General features: G+C 49.2%; 1 protein-coding gene across 1 annotated transcript in view; it reads left to right on the top strand.

Annotated features, from left to right (window-relative positions):
- The window catches only part of SAMD15 (sterile alpha motif domain containing 15), a 34,204-nt gene extending 18,210 nt beyond the window's left edge, over window positions 1-15,994 (top strand). The window contains exon 3 of the mRNA XM_033951643.1: window positions 14,813-15,994. Coding sequence (XP_033807534.1) covers window positions 14,813-15,064 — 252 coding nt within the window. The 3' untranslated portion in view covers window positions 15,065-15,994. The remainder of the gene's footprint in view (window positions 1-14,812) is intronic.
- Window positions 15,995-16,506: the final 512 nt, after the last annotated feature.

Raw genomic sequence — 16,506 nt, 5'->3', positions numbered from 1 at the left:
CTCTTGGAATGGTCTTCCACTATCTGTTTTTGCTTTTTTTGCTGTACTCATTTTCTTTGTTCAAGACTTCAAGTCTACAAAAAGATAAAATTTGTATAATAAAAAAAATCTAAAGAAGTGCTGTATACAAATCCGTCCCCATAAAAAAATATGTGATTGGGGAATTTTACTAATTGTAGACATCCGTTTTGGTCAAAAAATATACTGTCCGGGTGAAAACCGGACTTGTGCAACCTGAGTGTATGGGAAAAGGACTTTTATTTTTCATTATTGGAGCCTTTGTTATTTTATTATGATGTTTACAAAAGCACTGTGAAGGGCCACATATACACTTTACTGTTTTTTGCTATATTGAGTTTTCCTTAAGGTACAGCGCAGAGGATTAGTGTGTTGGTTGTTCACAGAGAGCCCAGCCCTCCTCTCAGCTTACTGAACTTCTCTATGCAATCATCATAAGCAGCTTTTTTATTTCCTCGAATTTAGCATGTCCCCCATGGAAGATACAGAGGTTTTTACAGAGGAGCACATTATTAGACACATTAACATCCCCCCATATCCTCACCTCTCTAGCATGGGAGCACTAGGAACTGTTCCTGATTACAGATGTCACATGTGGAGTCACACTACAGCCTCACTGAGTTCCTGTGACAGACTCAGTGTGAAGCTTCTCTTCCTCCCCCTACTTCCCCCTCACACACTGCCTGGCTCATAGGATACTAACGGGAAGACAGGCAGGCTAAACATCCACTCACAGGACTGCAGCCAGCACAGCAGGATGGGCCGTGGCCCACCGGGACAATGCCCGGTCCTCCCAATGGCCAGTCCGGCCCTGTTGCCACGTGAGCTGCAAAGCAGACACTGGCACACTTGCCTCCTGCCGCGCCGCATATCTTAATTGTGGACTAGAGAGTTGCGCGGGGACAGAAATCCCACCTGTCCCCACCCGTCCCCGCCAAAGTCTCACCCGTCCCCACCCGTCCCCATGAGGAATCCCACCCGTCCCCGTGAGGAATCCCTCCGTCCCCACCCGTCCCCGAGAGGAATGTCCTCCATCCCCGCCCGTCCCCGTGAGGAATCCCCTCCGTCCCCGCCCGTCCCTATAAACTTCAGAAATAATTATTTCATTTAATTATGCTACTGAATTAAAGGCTCTGGTAGAAACCCATTTACAAATAAGCAAAAAGACTTTATTAATTTGGAAATATTAATTGGGAAGAATACACACTTTGTAAACGGGTTTCTACCAGAGCCTCTTTTGTTTATAAATTTTTATCAACACAACTAATATACTACTTTATCTTGAAGCAAAAAAAAAGAAAAAAAGAAATAGAATTATTTTCCTACCTTTGTTGCCTGGTTTCTGCTTTCCTCATGTTCTCATTCAGTTCCTTCCATCCACTGTCTCTCTTCCTTCTGCGTCTTCCATTTACTCTGTTACCTTTCTCCCCCCTTCCAAATTGGTCTGGCACCCATCTTCTTCCCTCCGCTCCCCCCATAGTCTGGCATCTCTGTCTTCTTCCCTGCCAGCATCTTCTCCCCACTCTCTCTTCCCCATTTCCTTTCAGCGTCCTTCTCCCCCCTCTGTCTTCCCCATGGCCTTTCAGCGTCCTTCTCCACCCCCGTCTTCCCCATGTCCTTTCAGCGTCCTCCACCCCTTTGTCTTCCCCATGTGCTTTAAGCGTCCTTCTCCCCCCCCCGTCTTCCCCATGTCCTATCAGCATCCTTCTCCCTCTCTGTCTTCCCCATGGCCTTTCAGCGTCCTTCTCCACCCCCCCCGTCTTCCCCATGTCCTTTCAGCGTCCTTCTCCACCCCCCCATCTTCCCCATGTCCTTTCAGCGTCCTTCTCCACCCCTTTGTCTTCCCCATGTGCTTTCAGCGTCCTTCTCCCCCCCATCTTCCCCATGTCCTGTCAGCGTCCTTCTCCCCCCTCTGTCTTCCCCATGTCCTGTCAGTGTCCTTCTCCCCCTTCTGTCTTCCACAAATGCTTTCAAATGTCCTTCCCCCCCACCCCGTCTTCCCCATGGCCTTTCAGCGTCCTTCTCCACCCCTTTGTCTTCCCCATGTGCTTTCAGCATCTTTCTCCCCCCCGTCTTCCCCATGTCCTGTCAGCGTCCTTCTCCCCCTTCTGTCTTCCACATGTGCTTTCAGTGTCCTTCTCCCTCTGTCTTCCCCATGTCCTTTCAGCGTCCTTCTCCCTCTCTGTCTTCCCCATGGCCTTTCAGCGTCCTTCTCCACCCCCCCGTCTTCCCCATGTCCTTTCAGCGTCCTTCTCCATCCCCCCATCTTCCCCATGTCCTTTCAGCGTCCTTCTCCACCCCTTTGTCTTCCCCATGTGCTTTCAGCGTCCTTCTCCCCCCCCGTCTTCCCCATGTCCTGTCAGCGTCCTTCTCCCCCTTCTGTCTTCCACATGTGCTTTCAGTGTTCTTCTCCCCCCTTTGTCTTCCCCAGTGCTTTCAGCGTCCTTCTCCCCCCTCCTTCTCTCCCGCCCCGGGTGCAGCACTGCCGGCCAGGTCCCCTTACTTTTGTGGCGCTTCCCCGACCGACAGACCGACAACAGCCCCGGTCTGACAAACCTCCCTGCCCTTAACCGCGAATCTAAATTTCCTTCTTACAGCTGCTGTAAGAAGGTAATTTAGATTTGCGGTTAAGGGCAGGGAGGTTTGTCGGACCAGGGCTGTTGTCGGTCGGTCGGGTTTGCGCCACATAAGTAAGGGGACCTGGCTGGCTGTGCTGCACATGGGGCGGGGCGGGGTGGACCGCCCCCCTCCCTTGGTAGCCACTCGAGCCGCGAGGCTACTCCTCCTTACCTACCCTGCCTGCAGTACAGAGCCGAACGGAAGTCTTCCCGACGTCAGCGCTGACGTCGGGAAGACTTCCGTTCGGCTCTGTGCTGCAAGCAGAGCAGGTAGGGAGAAAAGTCACGCGACTTAGTACATCCAGCCCCGCAGGAACCCTGCGATCCTCGGAGGCGTCCCCACGGGATCCCCGCGACCCTAGGGGGCGTCCCCACGGGATCCCCGTAACCCGTGCAGCTCTCTTTTGCGGACCTTCCCGCGTGCCAGCTGCAAGGCCTTCGCGTGCCATTGGTTCGCCATCGCTGCCCTATGTCATTGGTACACACATATACCAAGACAGCAGGTTCCTCCCCAGCACTGTCTAACATCTTATCTAAGTGACACATGAGGTTCGCAACCTTCACATCAGGCAGGCAAGTAACCAAGCGATCCTCATGTTTACCAGCCACCCAGCTATCTACATGCGTAACGATCGAATCTCCCACTACACTTACCCCTCCACATTCGCAGTCTGCGGTTTCTGTTATTTGCGGGTTTTCGATCAAAGGCCCCGCCCCCAAATTTACATCATAGGAAATCGCTGCTCCCGGCGTTGCACAGAGAAAATCGCTGCTCCCAGCTACACTTTCTTCACTGGAACAGCTCAGGTTATTCACAGTTTTGTGTCTTTTTTTTGTTTTTCTCTATTCGCTGCCTTGCCTTTCCCCTATCACCGTGAATGTGGTGGGGGAAGTGTATAGCGACTGTTCTAACCCTTCCCTCTTGGGCAGAAGCTCCTGGAGACACATCCCCGTTGAAAGAGGACATTGCATCCCCTGTGGACAGGTCCTGGCTACAGGGCTCCTACTTCACCAGGGTGATGCTCTCCTTTAACAAGACCTGCCTCCTCCAAGGCAGCACAGACTGGAGCTGGGACCTCTACAAGGTCCCTGTAGGTCTCCTCTTTGTACCTCTCTGTCTCCCTTAGCTCTTTCAAGTCTGCTACTCTAGTCTCAAGAGATCAGATCTATTCCCGGAGTGCCAGGAGCTCTTTACACTGAGAACACACATAAGACCTCTTGTAGGGATGGAGATCTGATAAGTTCTGATCCAGGGCATCAGAACACTGGCAGGGTCCGCACACGGGCGGTTCTGAGCGCAGGCCGGGTCGGCACACCGACCTAGGCCCTGTGTGCGGATCGAGGCCTATGTGTGGATCCAAGCCTGGGTTTGGTTCTGAGGCCCTGTTTCTTATTTCCTCTCCCTCTCCCTCCTGCCACGTATACTTTCTAAGCAAGGACAAGGGTTGCACCTTGAGCAGAAGGCTGAGGCATCCCTGACTCTGGCCACATATTAACCTGACCATACATTTACCCTTTTTCTCTTATCTTGTTTAAGCATCCCTTATATGGGCAACAATCAGACTTTGCCTGAGCAAGGCTAATCAAGAGAGCTTAAGAAGCATGCATTATAACCTTTGGACTGTCACATGCCATAGTAAGATTTGAGACATATCAGAAAGGTACACATTGGGAATCACTTTATTATAACTGTTATTATGTATTCATATGTCACGTGAGATAATAGCTTTGAGACACACATGATATAGATAAACAATGGTTTAATCCTCACTGTAAATGCATTATGAAATTATAACCTTGTAGAGCATTAACTAAGTAATTAATGGAGATATGATTCTCAATAAAAAGAGGGAGAGACCATTCATTTGAAGCGTCTTCTCTCGACTCTAAGATTGCGTATGTGTGTTTATTGTGGGGCATTCCTACAACCTCTACTCAACTGAGAGATAATCAAACCTGTGACACTCGGTGCAAAAGACTGGAGTGTTCCCATCTTACTGCTGGACTGCTGCCTGCATCTTAATATGGTTTTCTTTCTTTCCTAAGTTGCTATGGGAATTGGAATATGCATTCTGAGTTCCCCTAAAACTACTAGTTATATGTTAGGTTGTGGTAATGTTTGATTTTTATTATTATTTAGCAATATTGTAATTGGTAGGTTACCCTCTAGGGATTTCAAAGACAATTTCTTAAGAGCTAATTACTAGCTAATTATGTTTACATAGAAACATAGAACATGACGGCAGAAAAGGGCCACGGCCCATCTAGTCTGCCCACACTAAGAGATCCCACATGCCAATCCCATCTTTTCTTAAAATCTGGCATGCTGCTGGCCTCAATTACCTGTTGTGGAAGATTATTTCAACCACCCTTTCGGTGAAGAAATATTTTCTGGTGTCGCCATGAAATTTCCCACCCCTGATTTTCAATGGATGCTCTCTTGTTGCCATGGGTCCTTTTAAGGAAAAAGAGATCCTCTTCCACCTCGATACGACCTGTGACATATTTGAACATCTCGATCATGTCTCCCCTCTCTCTCCTCGAGTGAGTACAGCTGCAACTTACCCAGTCGTTCCTCATACTGGAGATCCTTGAGTCCTGAGACCATCCTGGTGGCCATTTGCTGAACCGACTCAACTCTCCGCACATCTTTTTGATAATGTGGCCTCCAGAATTGTACACAGTATTCCAGATGGGGTCTCACCATGGATCTGTACAACGGCATTATGACCTCGGGCTTACGGCTGATGAAACTTCTACGGATACAGCCCATGATTTGTCTAGCCCTGGATGAAGCTTTCTCCACTTGATTGGCAGTCTTCATGTCTTCGCTAATGATCACCCCCAAGTCACGTTCTGCTACAGTCCTTGCTAGGATCTCACCATTTAGGGTGTAAGTCCTGCATGGATTTTTGCTGCCAAGATGCATGACCTTGCATTTTTTGGCATTGAAACTTAGTTGTCAAGTCTTTGACCAATGCTCCAGCAGGAGTAGGTCCTGCGTCATACTGTCGGGCATTGAGCTTTTGTCGGGCACTGTGCTTTCATCTGTTGTGCGGTTGCCTACCATGTTGCATAGTTTGGCGTCATCGGCGAATAATGTAATTTTACCTCAAAGCCCCTCAGCCAAGTCTCTTACGAAGATGTTAAATAGGATCGGGCCCAAGACCGAGCCCTGCGACACTCCGCTGATCACCTCCGTCATATCGGAGAGGGTACTGTTTACCACTACCCTCTGAAGTCTACCTCTAAGCCAGTCCCTAACCCATGCGGAACTATAAATCAGAGATCAGGCCAGGGGTAAACAAGACTGTCCTCAACTGTTATTTGTGCCCTAATCTGATCTAATGCTCTGAACCGCAACCTAAAATACTAATCTAGACTAAAACACTTTTCATATATGAACCCTAACAGAGACTCTAAAGGCTACATATTGCCTAAACTGACTTTGCTGAGAAAGTAGAGTACTGAACTAAAAAAAGGGAAGGACAATTAAATAACCTCCTGAAGCCTAAGCTTTACATTTTTCCAAGTTTGAATGCTAGCAGATAAGATATTCCAGTGGAGTTTTTCTTCCTCTTAGCAGATCCTCTGTCAGCTCCTTCTCAGGAGCAGCAGGCCTGCGAGCAGGAAGGAATGGGCATCCCTCCTGCTGTTGTCAATTTTTGAGGTACAGGGGCTGTGGGAGGTGGGCCGGGGGGAGGGAGCCATCCCTCCTGCCAATTTTATTTTTAGGAAGGAGAGGGGTCAGTTGGGGGGTCAATGCTGGAGGGAGTTAGTTCGTCATGGGAGGAGGGAATGCCCTGACAATTTTGGAGGAGAGGGGAGGGGGTCCTTGCAGAAGGGTCAGTGCAAAAAAGGTTGGCGGTATCAGGAGGAAGTGGGCATCCCTCCTACTGATTTTTTGATACCTGGGTCGTTCAGTGGGGGGACTTTTTTATTTCTTTAATGGGGTAGATAGTGTGCATGTGTAACACATGCACATCTGTGCCATTTAAAAAAAAAAAATAGATAAAGCCCTAACAGCTGAGTGGCAAGAGGCTGCTTTGGGCTTTGAGGGGGGTGGGGCAGGTAAACCAGCAGTGTGTGTATAGGGGGGAGGGTCTAATATGGTGCAGGGGAAGGAAGATGGATAAATGCTGGACCCATAAGTGGGGGGAGAGAAAGTGACCCAGAAAAAAAGAGAACAGGTGCTGGACCTACAAGTGGGGATGGGGGAATGATATAGTGATGTGGGGAGATAAAACTATTTGTTCAGTAGCTCTCAAGCAACCAGAAAGTACAGTTACCCACCAATCCCCATGGCTGCTGGCTGAGAGTTTACTGTACCACTTACATTACAATCTTGTGACCACTATCTCAGGTTCAGAAAACTTTTTAAAGCATTTCTGTACCAGAACAGAGAGCCAACCTTGAAGTAACTGAAATAATAATTGAAAAAGCCCTTTTCTAAACTGTCTAATGCAGGAGTGAGCAAACCTTTTGACTTGTGGGCCACAATGGGTTCTTAAATTTGTCAAGAGGAGCCGGACCAAGAGTGGATGGATGCAGTGTTTGTGTGAACTAATATAAATTAAATGTAAACCTCATAACATAAAAGATTTTGGTCTTTAAAAGATAGCAAAGCATGAAAACGTAAGGCTTATTGTACAAAACGAATGTACATGATCATCTCTCCATTCCTCTCCTTCACCCAATTCTTCCTCTTTCCTTTCTTACCTCTACATGTGTAGCATCTTTCCTCCCCTCTCACCCATCCCTTTGTGCCTTCCCTCTGCATCTTTCTATCCCTCTATCCCTCCCATACCCCTGTGCAGCAGAACCCGTGCCCAGCTTCCGTCCTTCCCTCCCTCCCTTCCATCCCTCGTGCAGCAGAACCCTTACCCAGCTTCTGTCCTTCCCTCTCTCCCTCCCTCGTGCAGCAGAATCCTTGCCCAGCTTCCATCCTTCCCTCCCTCCCATCCCTTGTGCAGCAGAACCCTTGAGCCCTCACTGCACAGCCAAACCACCGCTGGACCTCCATCCTTCTCTCTCATCCGAACCCCGCCAACCGCGAGCCCTACATACCTCCCTCCAGAGCAGCGTGGGGCCGGCAGCACTCTAAACAGGCTGCTTCGAGGTCTTCTCTTGTCAGGGCCTTCCGGGTATTGCGTTACTGATGACACCATCAGTGATGCAGCAGAAGGGATTCCCCGACAAGAGAAGACCGCGAAGCAGCCTGTTAAGAGTGCTGCTGGCCTGATGCTGCTCTGGAGGGAGGTATTAGGGCTCGTAGTCAGCGGGGTTCGGATGGTCAGTGGGCCGGATTAAAAAAATGGGCCAGATATGGCCCGCGGGCCGTAGTTTGCCCATGTCTGGTCTAATGCAACTCCTGGGACAAAACAAAGAGCAAACGATGACCTATTTGTACCTATGGATTTGTAACTATGACCTAACTGCACTGATCTACCTATACTAGCAACTGTATTGAATGTCCGTGTCAAACTTTCCATTGTAACTTCCTGGGTAACTGACCCAACCTCTTGTAATGTAATCCAACCTTCAACTGAATAGGTAAAGACGGACTAGAAAACCTGATTAACATAATATAGGCATATGGCTAGTGCCAAGGGTATTGGGCATCTCTGGAATGAGGGGGCATAGGATGAAAGTGAAAGGAAATACTTCATGGAAAGGGTAGTAGATTCATGGAACAGCCTCCCAGTTGAGGTGGTGGAGACAAAGACTGTATCTGAATTCAAGCAAGCTTGAAGCATGTACATAGGATCTCTAAGGGTGTGAAAGAAAGAGTGGATAGATCATATGGTCTTAATTTTTCTCTGTTTCAATCTTATGTATTACCTTGCTCCAAATTAACTTTCAGGTCCCTAATCTGCCCCAATACATCATGTTTTTGTTAAACTTTGGTAATATTTACATTGATCTTTGATATACCATCTTTCTGTGGTATGCAGTTTACCTATAGATATTACAAGTAGGTACTTATTCTCTGTCCCCTAGTGGGCTCGCAATCTAAGTTTGTCTACCTAGGACAATCTCATAGATGCAATAAGGGCAATTTGCAAAAGTGATTTATCCAAATAAACTAGCTATTTGAAAATCACCAACGCTACCTGCAGATAAAAGCATGTGCCAAAGGTTCTTTGGCTTTGTCTGGCTGGCAGGTTCTATCATTTTGCTTTGGCTGCCTGCTCTTTTCGGTTGCCCAGAAACTGCTGCCGTGGGTGAACACCTAGGCTTGCTTGGGGACATGGAGAGAAAGCAATGTTACTTACCGTAACAGTTGTTATCCAGGGACAGCAGGCAGCTATTCTCACTAGTGGGTGATGTCATCCGACAGAGCCCCGATACGGACATCTTGCAAGCATGTCTTGCTTGAAGAAACTCAGAAGTTTTGAGATGCCCGCCCCGCGCATGCGCCAGTGCCTTCCCGCCCGATGTACCGGGCGTGTCTCCTCAGTTCAGGTAGCTAGCCTGAGAAGCCAACCCAGGGGAGGTGGGTGGGACGTGAGAATAGCTGCCTGCTGTCCCTGGATAACAACTGTTACGGTAAGTAACATTGCTTTATCCCAGGACAAGCAGGCAGGTATTCTCACTAGTGGGTGACCTCCAAGCTAACCCCAATGGGACGGTGGGAGAGTTGGCAACTTAAGAGAACAAATTTTGTAACACTGTTTGGCCAAACTGTCCATCCCGTCTGGAGAAAGTATCCAGACAATAATGAGAGGTGAATGTATGAACCGAGGACCAAGTGGCAGCCTTACATATCTCCTCAATCGGTGTCGATCTGAGGAAGGCTACAGAGGCTGCCATTGCTCTGACCTTATGGGCTGTAACCTTACAGGGAAGGGATAATCCAGCCTGGGCATAGCAGGAAGAGATACAAGCCGCCATCCAGTTAGAGATGGTGCGCTTCGAAACAGGTCGTCCCAACTTGTTTGGATCAAAGGAGACGAAAAGTTGAGGAGCATTTCTGTGTGGCTTTGTGCGATTCAAGTAGAAAGCTAGAGCACGTTTACAGTCCAGAGTGTGCAAAGCAGATTCCCCAGGATGAGAATGAGGCTTTGGAAAGAACACTGGAAGCACGATGGATTGGTTGATGTGAAATTCAGAGACCACTTTAGGCAAGAATTTTGGATGAGTACGGAGAACCACCTTGTCATGATGGAATACAGTGAACGGGGGATCCGCCACTAGGGCCTGAAGCTCACTGACCCGACGAGCTGACGTGAGGGCCACCAGAAAAACCACCTTCCAGGTGAGATACTTAAGTGGAGCCGTGTTGAGAGGTTCAAACGGAGGCTTCATAAGATGAGACAGGACAACATTGAGATCCCAAACCACAGGAGGAGGTTTGATAGGAGGGTTGACATGAAAAAGCCCTTTCATAAATTTGGAAACCACAGGATGAGCAGACAAAGGTTTCCCCTGTAGAGGCTGATGGAAAGCCGCAATAGCACTCAGGTGGACTCGTATAGAGGTAGACTTGAGACCAGACTGGGACAGGTGTAGAAGATAATCCAATACAGAAGATAGGGACGCTCGCTGAGGTTCCGTGGCATTGGAAATACACCAGGAAGAGAATCTAGTCCATTTTTAGGAATAGCATTGTCGAGTAGCAGGCTTCCTGGAAGCCTCCAAGACCTCCCTCACTGCTTGAGAGAACTGGTGAGGAGTTATGTTGAAAGGAACCAAGCTGTCAGGTGGAGAGACTGCAGGTTGGGATGAAGTAGTGAACCTTGATGTTGAGTAAGTAGTGAAGGAAACACTGGAAGAAGTACTGGCTCCCTGCTGCACAGTTGAAGTAGAAGGGAGTACCAAGGTTGTCTGGGCCACCGAGGAGCAATCAGAATCATGGTGGCATGGTCTGATCTCAACTTGACCAGAGTCTTCTGAATGAGAGGAAAGGGAGGAAACGCATATAGGAAGCGATTCACTCACTCCAGTAGAAAGGCGTCTGCCTCGAGGCGGAGAGGAGTGTAGATCCTGGAGCAAAACTGAGGCAGTTTGAAGTTGTGGGGGGCTGCAAAGAGGTCTATCTGAGGCGTTCCCCACTGAGCAAAGATCTGATGAAGGGGTTTGGAATGGAGCGTCCATTCGTGAGGCTGGAGAAGACGACTCAATTTGTCTGCCAAGACGTTGTCTTTCCCCTGAATGTAGACAGCTCTGAGGAAGGTGTTGTGGCGAACCGCCCAATCCCAGACTCGAAGAGCTTCCTGACAAAGAGGGGCCGAGCCCGTGCCCCCTTGTTTGTTGACATAATACATGGCGACCTGATTGTCTGTGCGAATAAGGACCACCATGTCGTGAAGCAGATGCTGAAAAGCTTGGAGAGCATTGAAGATGGCCCTGAGCTCCAGAAGATTGATTTGATGGAGTCGTTCCGCAGTGGTCCAGAACCCCTGAGTTTGTAGACCATCCAGATGGGCCCCCCATGCATAGTTCGATGAATCGGTCGTGAGAACTTTCTGGTGGGGAGGAGAGTGAAACAGCAAACCTCTGGATAGATTCGAAGAGGTCATCCACCAGAGAAGAGACTGCCGTAGAGCAGGAGTGACGACAATGTGACGGGACAACGGGTCGGATACCTGAGTCCACTGAGATGCCAGGGTCCATTGAGGAATTCTGAGATGTAGTCTGGCAAAAGGCGTCACATGAACTGTAGAGGCCATGTGGCCCAAGAGGACCATCATGTGTCTCGCCGAGATGGACGGGCGAGAAGACACCGACTGGCAGAGTAGAAGGAGAGCATCCATGCGTTGAGGAGGAAGGAATGCTCGAAGTTGAATGGTATCCAGAACAGCCCCGATAAAGGGGAGAGACTGGGTGGGCTGAAGATGTGATTTGGGGAAGTTGATCTCGAAGCCCAGACTCTGCAGAAAAGAAATTGTAGTCAAGGTCGCCGAAATGACCTCTGGAGCCGACGGCGCCTTGATGAGCCAGTCGTCGAGGTATGGAAACACCTGGAGACCCATGTTCCGGAGTGCAGCGGCCACCACCACCAGACACTTTGTGAAGACTCTGGGAGACGAGGAAAGGCCGAATGGAAGCACTCGATACTGCAGATGTAGATGTCCCACCCGAAATCTGAGAAACTTTCGGGAGGCCGGGTGTATCGGGATGTGAGTGTAGGCCTCCTTGAGGTCCAGAGAGCATAACCAATCGTTCTGCTCGAGGAGGGGGTAGAGAGAAGCAAGGGTCAGCATGCGGAACCGCTCCTTGACCAAAAACTTGTTGAGGACTCGAAGGTCCAAAATGGGACGCAGATCGCCCGTCTTCTTCGGAACCAAGAAGTACCGGGAGTAGAACCCCTGGTTTTGCTGATCTACTGGCACCGGCTCGACGGCTCGAAGCCGAAGCAGAGCCTGCGCCTCCTGTAGAAGAAGAGCGGTCTGCGTCGAGTTGGAAGGATACTCTCTTGGCGGGTGGTCCGGGGGGACCCGTTGGAAATGAAGAGAGTATCCCTCTCTTACGATGGTAAGGACCCAGAGGTCCGTGGTGATCGTCTCCCATCGATGACAAAAATGGTGGAGACGACCCCCGATGGGAAAAACGGGAGGAGACAGAACGAAGTCGGTTATGCTCCCTGGAAGAGAGTCAAAAAGGCTGAGTAGCCTTGGGTGCAGCCGGCATCTGAGGCTTCTGTTGAGTCTTTTGAGGAGGCTGTCTCTTTGCAGGCTGTCTCGCAGGAGGAGTCTGTCTTGGCTGATAACGCCGCTGGTAAATCAGAGGCGGTCTAGAAGGACGAGACTGCTGAGGCTTAGGCTTAGGCCGCAGAATCGACTGGAAGGACTTCTCATGGTCCGAAAGCTTTTTAGTAACAGTCTCGATAGATTCATCGAACAGATCAGCCCCCGCATAAGGCACATTAGCAAGTCTGTCTTGGAGGTTCGGATCCATATCAATGGTACGGAGCCATGCTAGGCGACGCATGGCGACCGAACAGGCAGCAGCACGTGCCGAGAGCTCGAAGGCATCGTAGGAGGATTGCATGAGCTGCAGGCGTAACTGAGAAAGGGTCGCCACCACCTCTTCAAATTCAAATCGAGCTTGAGCATCGATAAAGGGGATGAACTTGCGGAGCACCGGCAAGAAAAAATCCAAGTATGAAGAGAAGAAAAAATTATAATTTAGCACTCTAGTTGCCATCATCGAATTTTGGTAGATACGTCTACCAAATTTATCCATCGTCCTCCCTTCACGGCCCGGAGGTACTGAGGCGTACACCTGGGAGGGATGAGATCGTTTGAGGGAGGACTCGACTAGAAGTGACTGATGAGAAAGTTGCGCCCCCTCAAACCCCTTGTGATGGACGATGCGGTATCGAGCATCCAATTTACTGGGAACTGCAGGTATGGAATACGGTGTTTCAAAACAACGCATGAAAGTCTGGTCAAGCAGTTTATGCAGAGGAAGGCGAAGCGTCTCCGCTGGAGGGTGAGGCAAATGCATGGTGTCCAGATACTCCTTAGAATATCGAGAACCAGTGTCCAACGTCACATCCAAATCATCCGCCATTTGTCGAAGGAAGGATGAAAAAGAAAGTTGGTCCGCCAGCGCCGGCCGGCGAGACGGACTAGAAGAGGTGGAAGCTTCCGGATCCAGAGAAAGCTGAGAGCGGCAAGGAGAATAGGAGGTAGATGGTTCCTCATACTCCGGCCCCTCAGGTGGGGATAAATCTGACGAGGAGTATCCCATACGCTGGATCTTCTTTTGCGGGGACACCTCCGAATGACGTGAAGAGTGTCGAGAGGAGTGTCGAGATCGATGCCCCTCCCGGTGACGGGATGGGGAGCGAGATCTACTGTGCATCGCACGATCCCCCGAAGCCTCCAAGGAATGGATTGGACTTGATGCAGTGGATCGTAGAGGTGGTAAGGATGCGGACTCACGCAGTGCCACCCAGGTCTGGTATGGAGTGCGGAAGAACTCTTCCTGCGATGCAGTATGCCCAGGACTTCGACTATCAGGGGCTGACACAGCACTCTGCTGTCGAGGGGGCGTGATGGGCTCCAAAGGCGGCATGTTACTAAATGAAGCCCGCCTGGACGCACTCACCGCCCTCCGCCGATCCTCCTCGTCGAGCAGAGAGATCGTACGACGAGGAGGAGGAGGAGGGGGCGGATCGCCCCCCTGGACCGAGCCCGGGAGGTCACCCTGAATGGAGGCGATAAGCCGGGGTCCCATAGAGTGCATAAGCTCGACAAATTGAGCTTCCAGCAGGGATCGCAGCGAAGCCGATATGGAGGGATCCGCACCGAAAGGGGGTCCTCCAGCACGGTCTTCGCGCTCCTTTGTGGCCAAGTGCTTCTGCTTACTAGCTTTAGGCACCTTGATGACCACCAGAGGGACAGTGGAAGGCAGTACCTGAGCCGAGGAGACGGGGACAGGCACTGATGCTGAACCGGAAGCAGAAGTCGGAGTGAACGATGCCGGCTTCACGATGCCCGATGCAGGGGTTGTCGATGCAGGTTTCGAACGAACCGGCGAAACCGCAGTGGAAGTTGAAGCAGACGGCTCTTTGGCAGACTCCATCTTAAACATCGACTCCCAAAGTAAGCAGCGCCGTTTGAACGATCGCGCAGTGAGCGTGGAACAAGGCCGGCACGATTTCGGAACGTGTTCTGGACCAAGACACTGAAGACAGCGTCGATGCGGGTCCGTCAACGAAATCGCACGCTGGCACTTGCTGCACTTTTTAAAACCGGTGATTGGCCGGGACATAGGCCGGAAAATCGTCGCCGCTAGGTCGAAGGCGCTCGGCCTAAGCCACGAGGCCGGCCCGGCCGAACCGCCGGAAGAAATAATTTTAACTTTTTTTTTTTTTTTTTTTAGAAAACTTAAAATTGAAAGAATAAATCAAATAAACAACAAAACGCGGTAGAAAAGAAGGCAAAATACTGAAATTCAGTCAGCGCAGAATGAAGTGAAACTTCTCAGCTCCGCGGAAAGAAAAGAACTGAGGAGACACGCCCGGTACATCGGGCGGGAAGGCACTGGCGCATGCGCGGTGCGGGCATCTCGAAACTTCTGAGTTTCTTCAAGCAAGACATGCTTGCAAGATGTCCGTATCGGGGCTCTGTCGGATGACATCACCCACTAGTGAGAATACCTGCCTGCTTGTCCTGGGATAAAGTCTTGTTTGCCATTACTGAGTCACATCAATTCTGTTTCAGGCAATTTCTTTACTGGTGCGGGAACTGCTGCAAATTGAAGAGCCTCGCTGGAGCCGGAGCATCTCTCTCCCACACCGCGACACCATGGGCTTATTCTTAGAGAAGAAGGCTCCGACTGGGAAGAACACAGACTCCCTTACTCTGCAAGAATTTGTTCAGGAGAACCAAGACCAGCTGAGCTCCTGCAATACTTACAAGTGTATGTGCTGCTCTGATGCAGGAAAATGCACTGCTGTACCCAAGCTCCAATAAATACAGTGGTGAACAATAACTGCACATTAGTTTGTATGAGAAAAAGCTTCCAGATTGTGCAAATGGTCTTTCTAAAGGAAGTTGCAAGAATTGGGACTGAAAACTGGGAGATTGGGAAGCCAGAGACAAGCCGGGATGTATCACACTGTAATGTGAAGTGCAGATGGGCCTTCTCTGTTATCAGACTTATCTTTATTAATACCAGACATACTGATCATCTTTCACATTGTCCTTAAGGGAGATTGGTCCATTTTTTCTACAAAATTGTTTCAGCTTGGTGACCTTTGAGGGTTGCTTCAGGTCTTGTCACAACATTTCAGTATAGTTAGGTTGAGACACTGATTTGGCCAATTAAAACACACAGAGAGCCCAATATTCAGCCTATGGTGATCAGCAGTTTTTAAGCTGATCACAGCAAGAGACTGAATTAAGCCTGGATATTCAATGCCAGGCCATGTCTGGGCTCCAACATTGAATATTTGGCTATGTGCAATCTCACAGAAGTTATCTGAGCACCAGCTGATCAAGACTGGTGCCGAGTTAGCTCAGCAGATAAAGTTAGGATCTTTTTGCTATCCTAACTTTATGCACTGATTTAACTAGTTAGCAGACTGAATAACTTTGTTAACCTATTAAGTGCCAGTCCATCCCCAGACCACTCTGGCACTAACTGGACAGTGTGACAGCAGTCGCAAGCAATATTAAGCAGGTAGCGTCACTGAAGTTTTATTACTAATTATTTCTATAGTATTACCAGAAGTACGCGTTTCTAAACATTTGGGACCCATTAATTCACTGTCAGACAGACAATTTGCAAACATTAAAAAAGGAGAAATTAGGTTCTTACCTGCTAATTTTCTTTCTGTTAGCCTGTAGACTGGTATAGTCCTTACGAATGGGTTATATACCTCACTGCCAGCAGGTGGAGACTGAGAACAAACTTGTATATTAGGATAGCTTCCCCTCTTGCAATCCAGTATGCCGAATAGCCAAGCAGAACCTAGGAAAGACTTCAACTGAAAATAGTAAAACACACTCCGAACAGGAGTGTAAAAACAAGAAACACTGGTAAACAACTGTTAGAACATGTATAGAAGTAAACCCTGGTATAGAAAATATCCCCATAGGTCACCAGCTAAGCCAGCTGAGCCATAGCGGCTGTTCTTAATTCTCCCCGGCCCTAAAAAAATTCTAGAACCCGCAGAAAAAACAAAATCTGTACGTGAGCAAAACAAAAACCCGCAATCTCCGCATAAAAACAGACAGGGTGGGGGACTTTACCAGTCTACAGGCTAACAAAGAAAATTAGCAGGTAAGAACCTAATTTCTCCTTCTGTAGTGCCTGGTAGACTGGTATAGTCCTTACGAATGGGATGTATCAAAGCAGTACCCATCAAGGGTGGGACCCCGAAGGGTAGACACCAGAACATGTTCACCAAATA

This window comes from Geotrypetes seraphini, chromosome 7 (assembly GCF_902459505.1).
Source record: "Geotrypetes seraphini chromosome 7, aGeoSer1.1, whole genome shotgun sequence".
Taxonomy (NCBI): Eukaryota; Metazoa; Chordata; class Amphibia; order Gymnophiona; family Dermophiidae; genus Geotrypetes; species Geotrypetes seraphini.
Note: the sequence above shows the minus strand (reverse complement) of the source record. Positions and strands in the feature narration are given on the sequence as shown.